Source organism: Pteropus vampyrus, unplaced genomic scaffold, assembly GCF_000151845.1.
Source record: "Pteropus vampyrus isolate Shadow unplaced genomic scaffold, Pvam_2.0 Scaffold225, whole genome shotgun sequence".
In the NCBI taxonomy this organism is placed as follows: domain Eukaryota; kingdom Metazoa; phylum Chordata; class Mammalia; order Chiroptera; family Pteropodidae; genus Pteropus; species Pteropus vampyrus.
This window is the reverse complement of record NW_011889006.1, coordinates 411,131-422,943: the sequence shown is the minus strand read 5'-3', so window position 1 is coordinate 422,943 and position 11,813 is coordinate 411,131. Positions and strand designations below refer to the sequence as shown.

Below are 11,813 nucleotides of genomic sequence, written 5' to 3'. Positions count from 1 at the left end.
TTGGAAAGCATATTCTTAATCATTGACATGCTTTATCTGTCCTATATGAATTTCAGTGGCAAATTCAGGCTCAGTGTTGGTTCCATCTGGGTTTACTAGGAGTAATGGTTCCACTCCTCACTGGTAAGAGCACAACATGAATTTGGACACCTACAATGAAACAAAACAAATTTTCAGAGGTCCATTATCAGTTACCCTCCTATTCAATAATAAGAATTGATCATCATCAAGAAGTTTATTTCTCCATGCCTGGGTAAAATAACAATGATATCTCCAGGCTCTTCACTGGACCCAATGGTCACCAAATCCTTCAGGCATAAACATGGCCACATGACCATATCCTTCCTCAAGAGGAAAGGAGGATCATAATATTGAATTTAGGTGGTTTATATTCCTCAGAAAAGGGGACTCCATAGACTGGAAAACTTGAGAAAGAGGAAGTACATTGAATAAAAATGTAGAGACTCAAACTGGTTTCAGGCACTTTAAAACTGCATAAGTTGAGGGTTTGCCAAGATTATTTCTACAGCCCATAGCTCCTCTATTTGTTAGAATTGAACTGTTTTTGATGCTTCTTTAACCTCTTTTGTAATTTTATTAACTTAGTAGCAGGCTTATCATGTTTTTGGGATTCTGATATTCTCAAATCTAATGAGCCATGGTCAGACAAGACACCATGTCTTCATCCTCCCTGGCTTCAATTTGCTAGCAGTTTCTCCTGTAGACGTTTCTGCTTCCAATAAAAGCTACTCAGAGAGAGCTTACATTTTTTTTTTTCGGAGAAAGACTGTAAACTCTACTCTGCCTCTCCACTATGGTAGCTGCTAGTCGTGTGTAGCTATAATAATTTAAATTTAAATAATTTAAAATTAAACAAAAATTTCAGGCCTTTAGCTGTACTAGCCACTAATGTTGTCAGTGGGTAAGAGTCATATGTAGCTAGTGGCTACTCAACTGGACAGATCAGATATAGAACATTTCCATCAGAGCAGAAAGTTCTATTGGATAGCCCTCCTCCAAACGTTCTCTGATGTTCACACTCAATTTACAGATTCTTGGACTCTCTGCTTCCGTAGACCCTCTTTTTTCCAAGGTCGATGATGTTGAAGGTTTGCCTTGTGTTGGTAGGCTTTCTTTATATTCAATTATTTAAAAATATATCTTAGGGTTTATTTGGCCACAGAACAATGAATAGTATATTTTCATAGCTGCTTTTAAATGCATAGTCAAACCACAGAAGCACTGGTGCTGCCAAAGCCTCTACATTTGGCCATATTTGTTTTGACTCCTGTCCTTTTGTATGCCTAAAATTGTTAATGAATTCCCTTTCTTGTTCTAAGGCTAGATTCCACTGTTGGCCTCTAGGTGGAGTAGGATCCTATTTAATATCCTCCAGCTTTAAAGAACACCATTTTAAATTCAGATTCTTAACAATGGGTTATCTGTTTTTTTTTCCTTGAAATCTTAGAAAACTTCTGATGAGAATTAAAAACGCTCCACAGTTTTAATTCTCTACAGTAGTTTAATAAAAAAGGGAAAGGAAAGAGTTGCTAGATCATTTACCTACCAAGTTTCCGTATGATAATCCTCTACCCTCCAGAGGGCAAACTTCAAAATCTGACTCAGTGGTTAGATTTCTGAGTCAACATACAGCTTTATGACTGTACTCTAATGACACCACGTTAGGAGGAATTCATGGCCAAAGAGAAAATCAGGGGGACCTCCTCCTTATCAAACTTAAATCAATCTATTGGTTCTGCTTTATAAGCAGAAGGTAAAATGTTCAAGACTCCAAGATAACAGTCAAAATGATTTTTAAAAACTAAGTCCCTTTTAATTATTACTCAAGATAATATTAAATTAACTATCAGGGATTATAAGCACTGGTTTCTCAGTTCTCTGCTGACGAAGTTTGTTTGTTTCTTCTCAAAATCCCAAATACTGACGCCTCTCTTATCTTGGGCAATACAGACAATGAGATGGCCACAAAGTAGACTGCCTGCCTCTTTCTTTTTACCAAGATGATTGACAATGGATATATCGGATTGCACTTCTCTTTTCCTTTTGGGGCACTGAGAGGTGGATTCCTTCTATTCTCAACCAGAAACTTCATAGAATAGAAAGTGTGTGTGATTTTTCATGGCAGTGAGTAAAAAACAAAAATTTCATATGAGAGAGTATTTCCGTTTGCATCTTTGGTTTGTGACTTCAGCTTTTCAAAATCTGCTTAAATGCTAATAGGATTCATAGAACATTTGTAATAATGATTTCACATAATAATAATAATGAAAATTATTATATGAATTTAGCTCTGTCTTCTGCAATAACCAGTATTTCTAGAAAACTAGGATTTAAGAGTGTTTTCTGGATAAAAATATGACTTCTTTTGATAAAAATAGATACTTGTGTTATCTTGAAAATTGCCAACAAAATGGATGGTTTTCCCCTGTGCAGAAAAGCAGGTCTCACTGCTATCCTTTGAAAGGCCTGCTTACAAGGTTGGCCCCTGGATGGCATTTAGGAGCTTGGATTTCATGGGAGTGCCCATCATTCCCCAAAGTGATAAGAATGTGCCTAAACAATTTGTACAAACAAAATGGTTTATGCTGACACTTGCTTTCCTTCCAGGAGTTTGGAATTTTGGTATGTGCCAGGCAGAAGGTGCCTATGTGACCAGCCCCCAGTAAAAACTGTGAGTTCTGAGTCTTCTTTGAGCCTTCCTGGCAGGCAATATTTCATGAGTGTTGTCACAACTCGTTGCTAGAGGAGTTAAGTGTGTCCTGTGGCTCCAATAGGAGAGACCCTTGGAAGCTTACGCCTGGTTTCTCTGGGCTTTGCCCCATAGACCTTTTCACTTTGCTAATTTCACCTTATCTCTTTTTGATCAGAGCCATGAGTACAACTATATGATGAGGTCTGTGAGTCTTAGTGAATCATCCAACCTAGGGTGGTCTTGGAGACCTCTGACACAGCCCCTTATTTGGGACTGGTATCTCATAATATTTAAAATCACCCCAAACCAACTTCTAGTTATAATTAATTTATAAACGTATTTCACTAAAATGATTTTCCATAGTGACATGCCAGATCAGATAGAAAAGGAAAACTCTTTAAGTTTGGTTAAGGTCTTGCTGTTTTTGACAATTGATATTAATCTATAAATATTGTAAGAATTAGAAATTTTTCTGATCACTGTTGTATAGAATTTATGCTTAGGTGACACACCATATCATGAAATGACTGAAGCAAATATAACTTCTTTCTTGTTTTTAAACATCATTTAAAATGATTTACAAAAATCATAATAAACTGTATTCTAAAAGCAGACCTATGTCTGAAAAAAACTGATATACACATATCTTTGGCCCCTTTGAAACTGGGGAAGCACTTTCCACTGAATGACTCAGAAGGGAGGGAGATTAGGGTGAGGTGGTGAATGTAGAGTTGTGATAAGTCTACCTTTATAAGTTGAAGTGAACAATAATATAGGAAGAGGACTAAGTTATGCTCTTATACCTGTTATTTATAAATCTGAGCTTGTGTTGGTTTTTACTCTTGGAAAGCATATTCTTAATCATTGACATGCTTTATCTGTCCTATATGAATTTCAGTGGCAAATTCAGGCTCAGTGTTGGTTCCATCTGGGTTTACTAGGAGTAATGGTTCCACTCCTCACTGGTAAGAGCACAACATGAATTTGGACACCTACAATGAAACAAAACAAATTTTCAGAGGTCCATTATCAGTTACCCTCCTATTCAATAATAAGAATTGATCATCATCAAGAAGTTTATTTCTCCATGCCTGGGTAAAATAACAATGATATCTCCAGGCTCTTCACTGGACCCAATGGTCACCAAATCCTTCAGGCATAAACATGGCCACATGACCATATCCTTCCTCAAGAGGAAAGGAGGATCATAATATTGAATTTAGGTGGTTTATATTCCTCAGAAAAGGGGACTCCATAGACTGGAAAACTTGAGAAAGAGGAAGTACATTGAATAAAAATGTAGAGACTCAAACTGGTTTCAGGGCCACAATTCAGTCATAACATCCTTTTTGGAGGTGGGAGGTTGCTGGGCAACAGAAGTATCAGAATTACTCATTCCAAAGCTACATGTGATGTTTAAGATCAGTTCAGGAGCCCTGTGAAGAAGAAGAAGAAGAATTAAAAACAATGCAAGCTCAGAGGCTACATTTTCTTTCCCTCGAGGGTCCCAGGAGAGAAAGAAATAAAGGGAGGCTGAGTGTTGGCCTGATGAAAAATGGAAGACAGTTTCTGGACTTTTCTTCAGCAATGGGGCAAAGTAATGCTCATTGCTTATACCCACCCGAAGATGAAAATGGGACCAAGAGTTGAGGGCAACTGGCTTAACTTGAAAAGGAAGGACAGACTCTGAGAGTTTCTCTTCATCCTCAGAGCACTTCCTATGATATATCCTGAACACAGAGTACTCATTAAATGCTCCCAAACTCATGTTGCAATGAAACAAATAGCACCCCAAGAAGGAAGAAGGAAGCAGAAATACCACCTATTGGCTGAGGTCCTTGTTGTCCTGAAATGAAAGTAAAAGGGAAGATGAATTCAGTAATTGAGAGAGTAAAGAGCAACAACACCTTAGAAAATTATACAAACAACTGAATCTCATTCTCATGTCACTGAGTATCAAAGCAGGACCCAATTTGTAGATATAAGCCTATGCCAGGCTTAAAAGAACACCCTGAAGAATAGGGTGACTATTCTCAGGTGTCTTACAGGGCCAAGATCTCAGTCTATACATCTTCCTCCCTACAGGGCTGTCATTACCTTATCAGAATCTGATTTCTGTGGCCTCATTTGCTCTGTCATTTTGCTCTTCTGTCTCAATTTCACCATGGAAGAATAGGAGAATGAAACAGCAGAAAGGCAATATCAACCACTTTCCAAAAGTTTCTTACCTCCTTGGCCTCTAAAATGGAGGGTGAAGCTCACCATGAGGGCGACGAGCCCCAGCACAAAGCCCCCGGTTCCAGTCAGCATCTTGCTCTGGGCAGAATCCAACTGTCCCTCTGGGAAGAAAAGACCCCAGGGTCAGTCTTACCCCCATGTGCTGCAAACTTTGGCCTTGTGTGACACCTGGAGCTTGACCAGTGTACCATGGGGAGAAAGGGAGAGGATGGGGCCAAGCTTGGAGTCACTGTATAGAAGGAGTAGATGCAGAAAGCACCCCAAAGTTCTGAGTCTCAGACTAGTGATGTCCACAGGAGGCAAATGCTGGGTTTAGGTCAGCCCATTAAGTCCAAGCTAAAGAGACTCAAGGGAGACTGAAGGGAGAGGCCAGATTCCACATCTGAGGCCAGTTATGAAGGTGATTGCTTTTCTGGGATTTTCTGACAAGGAGACATTCCTTAGGATCCCCCAGGGCAGGGATAAATACATGTTAGAATCGGCAGATCTCCACTACTCCCAGTCCAGACAGTTAGGGAGTTGATGAGGACACACGGGGTGGTGTGACCCCAATGTGTAGTGAGCAGACTCCAGACCCTGGAGCCCAGAGGGTCATCAAGGAGTGACTCATTCCACTCTACAGTGACAGGACTGTCCAAGCTGGGGTGCTCCACTTGGCAGGTATAGACATTTTCCTGCTGGGGAGTCATTTCCAGCATCACCAGGAGGTGGAAGGTCCAGTCTCCATTATAGATCGGATTGGTGGACACAACTCCAGTGGTTTCCTCCTGTCCATTCAGGAACCAGTGAACTTGAATGTTGCCTGGATAGAAATCTGTCACGTGGCAGACAAACAGGTTGTGGTGCTGCAGGAGCCCCTTCTTGGAGGGGAAGACGTTCACTTTAGGCTGGACTGGAAGTGAGAAAAAGGATCTTGTTATGACAGCTGAGACAACAAATGCAGTACATTTAGCAATTTTCTTGCCAAATTGACTTCTAGATGTTAAAGATGAATATATCATCTACTAAGCTATTTGGAGACAGAAAATGAGCAACAGTGTAGGAAAAAAAGAATAAAACATTTAAATGTCCCAAGAATGACGTTGTCATACACAATAAAAAGCAGAGAAGAATAGGAGAGGGTCAAGGCACTCTAGAACACTTTCATCAGAAAAGTATGTTAGTAACTAACGGTTTTTGAACAGAAATGTTGAGCCAGCTATGAAACTACCTAAATTTACATTTTCCTGTCTTATTCTAAAGGATGCATAATCCTTCCAAATATCTTGGAATGAGAGTATATTCAGTCAATAGCATCCCTTTGATCTATCAGTCTGATATCCTCATTAAAAAAGAGATGAAGAAATGAAGTACCTTGATTTGTTCTTTATTTAACCTGTATGTCTCCTGGCCATTTCTACCAAAAAAAAAAAAAAAAAATTGTAGCAAGGTCCACAAATCCAGTGTTCTTAGCTTTTTTGGCTTACCAGAGAGTCTGGCCTTTTCCCTTGTGGTCTGGTCCCATTACCATGAAGCCCTTTGGGTTCAGGCCACCCAGCCTGGGACACACTGGGGCTAGGAGACAGAAAAGAGACCTCTCTCCTCCTCTGCTGCCCAGGCACTCACCCCCACCACTTGCCTTCCAGGATCTTCTTGTTCCTACCTACCTACTCACCTCTGCACTTTAGGGCGAAACCCTTGTCCAACTCATAGTTGTGTCTACACACCGTATCTACGGCGCTCTTTCTCAGCTCCAGAAACTCCCTTTGGATGTTCCAGTTCTTGGCAGTTATGCGCCTGAGCTCAGTCACAGCCACAAACACCCCCATGACACAGTCAAACTGGATGTACACTTCTCTGTTGTAAATGTATCGCAACAAGACGTGTCCTATCTAACTCATAGCAGTCACTCCTCCTCTAGTACACATAAAAATCTGTGGAGAGTGAAAGACCAGGACAGGGCTGAGCTGGGAGAGGCCCCAGCGCCCACAAGGCACTCTACCCATTTCCCCGTGTAGGGCCTTCACTGTGAAGTTGAGTGGCTGCATCCAGGGCCCTGTATTTCCTGTTTTTTGCCTCTTTTATCCTGAGTCCCCATTTACTTTCCAGCTGAGTGTCCAGTTATAGAAGTCAGAGGGGTCACTCTGCCCTCTGTTCAGGAGTGCTCATGCAGGACCTAGAGCATGGCCAAAATAAAAACTTTGTGTTCACCACGTTCTCAGTATTTTCTCTATCTCTATGTCTTCGCCTCACCTCCAGTCTCTTTGCCATGCTCAGTAAATCAACAAATCAATGAAATATGATTTAATACTGTTGATGTAAAGGTATTTTGTCCCTGTACTTGTTAAATTATAAAATATGCATTTTTCTTATCCTCAGTCATGTGATCTTGTTTAAATCATAGAACCTCCCTGGCTCAAAGTCTTCTTACCCAATGAATGGAAGATTTAACTAAATAATCTCTGAAGTTCTTTCCAGCATTAATAATAAAGAGTCCTGCCTCAGAGAACCTTAAAGTCTAAGGGGAAAACCAGCAGGTGAACATGACATGGAAGAGGTAAAAGGTGGGTTCTCAGAGGACAGAAGCAGGGGTGCAGAAGCACAGGAAGAGTGTCTTAAATTTGCTGAGAGTTGGAGGCAGAGGAAGAGATGAGGGCTTCCGAGAGAGCTGACATTCCCTTTGGGGTCTAAAGAGGAACAGAATCTTACCAAGGGAGCAGACGAGAAAGAGCTCTCTGGCAGAAGTGCCCAGAGAACAGTAGGAGCACCAGGAAAGGGAAAAGTGGGTGGCTGAGGTGACAGGACATGAGGACAGGCAGGCAGTAATGCCTGCTAGCTGTCTGTGCAGAGCTAATGAGTTTGGGGATTTTTCCTATAGGGGACAGATTATTATAAACCGGTGAGTGATTTCACCTGATCTTTGTGTTAGGAAGGTTGTTCTGGAGGAAGTGTGAGGAAAGAATTGGGTATTTTTATGACAACAGGCAAGAAGTGATGAGGGCATAGACTAGAATTAAGGATATGAGAGAGATTATAAAGCCAAGTCTACAGGATACAGGGAGAGGAAAGACTGCCTCTTTCTGTATATAGCACTGAGAGGCAGTAAGTATAATGTTTAAGATCATGGACTCTGGGGAGAGAGAACCTCGTTCCTCTTGTATCTCAATGACTTATTAACTGTGTGACCTCAATGAGATACAGTGTCCTCAATACTGAAATAGGGACAATGATATTTTTCTGACAACATTGTGTGGGTTAACTGAGATCAAGAGGGTAAAATATGACATTAGGCTTACAATGAAGTAAGAGTTCAGTTTACAATGGCTATGATCACATATAGGCTTTTATTCATGAAAGTGGAGTGAGAACAGAGTGATAATATTCTTTCCACACTACATTCTTGCCTGGTTACTGCCCACCTCTCAGGTTCATTCACTTTCAAGCCCCTCAAAAGTATTGAACATCTGCCAGGTCTACTTCCTCCCTGACCTTCCTTTCTCAAACTCACACAATTTAAAGTGTGCACTTCCCAACCCCCCACTCTTCTGAAACTGCCCTGACAAAAGCAAATATCTACTGTGTCTCATGATCTGTGCACACTCCCCTCAAATGTAGTGTGTCCTCATGACTGTCCTCATGACACACTTCTGGACATCCTCAACAGGGGTTATTTCACTCACATAATTCCTTAAATATCAACCAAAATAAGTAGCTCATATGGGTATACTTCCACCCCTGTCCACTTATCTTAGTTCTACACATGTCTGTCCACATGGTCACCGGACACCTCCAGCTGGACATCCCATAGGAGCCTCAGCTGCTTTTCCTCCCAAATACTTGGTGAATGGTATTATTAGTCACCCATCCTCTAGCTAAGAATTTTCAGTCACCCAGAACTCATTCTCTTCCTCATTTACTACTTATGATCAGATAACAAGACCTGTTATTTTGCTTCCTGTCCCTTTTGTCCACTGTAGTAGTTAATGCAGACTGCCATCATTCCTAACGTGGATTAATTCAGTGGTCCCTTAACTCTTCTCCCTGCCTCCATTTTGTCTCTTCTAGTTCATCTATCTGTCCTGAAATGCTTAAAGTCGCCTATTGCCTCTGTATGATGTCCAGTCTTTCTAATAAGATAAGCAAGGCTTTTTACGATCTGACTCCTGTTTACCTAACCAGTTTCCTCTCCTGCTTCTTCATCCTTTCTATTCATTCTTATCACAAATGGCAAGATTTCTTCTTTTTTCTTTTAGAGGCCAAATAATATTCCATTGTGTACATACACCATATTTTCTTTATTCATTCATTATTCTATGGACATTTAAGTTGTATTTATATAGTGGCTATGTGAATAATGCTGAAATGAGCATGAAAGTGCAGATATCTCTTCAAGATCCAGATTTCATTTCCTTTGACTATATACCCAGAAGTGAAATTGCTGGATTATATGGTAATTCTATTTTTAATATTTTGAGGACTCTCCACACTGTTTTCCCTAACAGCTGTTCCAATTTACATTTCCACCAACAGCGTATAAAAGTTCCCTTTTCTCTACATTATCATCAAACATTTATTACCTTCTGTCTTTTTATAATAACCATTCTAACAGGTGTGAGGTGATATCATGTTGTGGTTTTGATTTTCATTTCCACGGTGATTAGTAAAGTTGAGCACCTTTTCATATACCTATTGGCCATTTGTATTTCTTCTTTGGAAGATATCTACTCAGGTCCTTTGATGATTTTTAATCATTTTTTTGTTATTGAATTTTCTGAGATCTTTATATATTTTGGATATTAACCTCTTATCATATATACGGTTCACAAGTATTTGCAAGTATTGTTCTTGTTCAAGACTACTTTGGCTATTCAAGGTCTTTTGTGGTTCCATATGAATTTTATGATTGGTTTGTTCTATTTCTGTAAAAAATTTCATTGGAATTTTGAAGGAGATGGCATGGAATCTGTAGATCACTTTGGGTTGTGTGGACATTTTAATGTTACTAGTTCTTCGGTTAAATTTATCTCTAAGCATTTTATATGTTTTATTGCTATTGTGAATGTGATTGTTTTCTGAACTTTTTAAATAGTTTGCTGTTTATGTATAGAATGGTGATTGATTTTTGTATGTTGATTTTATATCCTGAAACTTTGCTAAATTTGATTAGTTCTAATTTTTTTCTGAGTCCTTAGGGTTTTATACATATGTGATCATGTTTTATAATTTTCAGTGTATAAGTCTTTTACCTCTTTGGTTAAATTTATATTTTAAATTTTATAGAAATAATTTTACTTCTTTTTTTACTTACATGCCTTTATTTCTTTTTCTTGTCGAATTGCTCTGGGTAGAACTTCCATAACTATGTTGAAAAAAAAAAAAAAGGCAAGAGTGAGCATTTTTGCCTTGTACCAGATCTTAGAGGGAAAGCTTTCAGTTTTTCTCCATTGATTAAGTAGGCTGTGCGCTTTTCATATATGACCTTTACTGTGTTAAAGTAAGTTCCCTTTATACTTACTTCATTGAGAGTTTTAATCATAAATGGATGTTGAACTCTTTTAAATGCGTTTTTTCTGTGTCTATTGAGATGATCATGTGGTTTTCTTTTATTTCATTAGTGTATTTTATCACATTGATTGTTTTGCCTACCATCCTTGCATCCCAAGAATAAATCCCACTTGGTCATGATGTATGATCTTTTTAATATGCGGTTGAATTTGGTTTGATTGTACTTTATTTGAGAATTTTGAATATCTGTTCATCATGGATATTGGTCTACAGTTTTCTTTTCTTGTGTTGTCTTTGTCTGGTTTTGTTATCAGAGAGAATTCATTATAAATGACTGGCTGCCTGGAATTTATTTGGGGGTTGTCTATTGAAAGAGTCTTTAAATTGCAGCTTCTCTACATGACTTAACATGTATCATAAGTGGAAACTCTACATTGAATTTATCATGAAACTTTTCAAAACCCAGAAATGAGAGCAACACTGCACAGCTGCAGAAGAAATTTGAAGAGTATGTCACTGTGTCAGCTCAGGGTTGAGTTCAGGGAACCCAGCCTCTAGATGAAGCTCCTCTGCCTGCCCTTCCTGCTGCTCAGAAACCTCCCTGATGGATGTCAAGGAACCTTGAAGGTCCAGCAGCAGCAGGTGGAGGAGAGTGTGAGGGGGTCTGGCTATTGTATCTGTCACTGCAGAGACGGCCATAGTTGCTTTGGGTGATCTGGTCAGAGTCCCTGTCTTTCCTCAGTGCTTTACATGCCCCAACTTGAAGCTTCACAACTGGTAGCTCAGGCGGAGTGGAGCTAACCTCAGGTGCCTCAGGGAACCCATTCAACTTTTAAGCTACAAGGGTTCCAGAAGCATTTAAATTTTCTCTGATCTTCTGAGCCTATCTTCTTGCCCTATGCCCTGCGCCTCAGCCTCTGAGTTCCTGACTATCCAGTTTGGAGTCTCTGTGACAAGTGTCTTCTTCCTGCCCTCTCTGCTCTACTCCCCCATGTCTAATTCTGTTTCCTGTTCTGCTAATAGGTTTTCCCACCTGTTTTTCAGCCAAGGCACATTTCCGAATAGTGGTTTGAATTTTTTCTTTAAAAAGCAGTTGACTTTTTTCCCCTTAATAAAATCTTACTTGCAAAGCAGATAAATTTCACCCAAGGATCCCTCAAAACTGCTTTTTTTTTGGTGCATGCATGTGAAAAATATTAGAGTTTGTAAAACTCTTGAAAATGTCTGAACTTTCTAGAGTAAAACTTAAAAACTTCTTTTGTAATATAAATCATTGTTTCAGAACAGACCATATTAAGAATATGTAATTACTATAGAATATAAGGAAAGCAATATGGGCAACACAATAAGGATGCCCACAGACCAGCCGTGTGACCTG

General features: G+C 39.5%; 1 protein-coding gene across 1 annotated transcript; it reads right to left on the bottom strand.

The window, feature by feature from the left end:
- Positions 1–4,135: 4,135 nt before the first annotated feature.
- On the bottom strand, positions 4,136–7,201 carry LOC105301039 (HLA class II histocompatibility antigen, DP beta 1 chain). Its single transcript, XM_023538497.1, is given in 6 exon segments — positions 4,136–4,149; positions 4,942–5,052; positions 5,562–5,843; positions 6,606–6,805; positions 6,807–6,847; positions 7,184–7,201. Coding segments are annotated over 6 exon segments (666 nt in total).
- Positions 7,202–11,813: the final 4,612 nt, after the last annotated feature.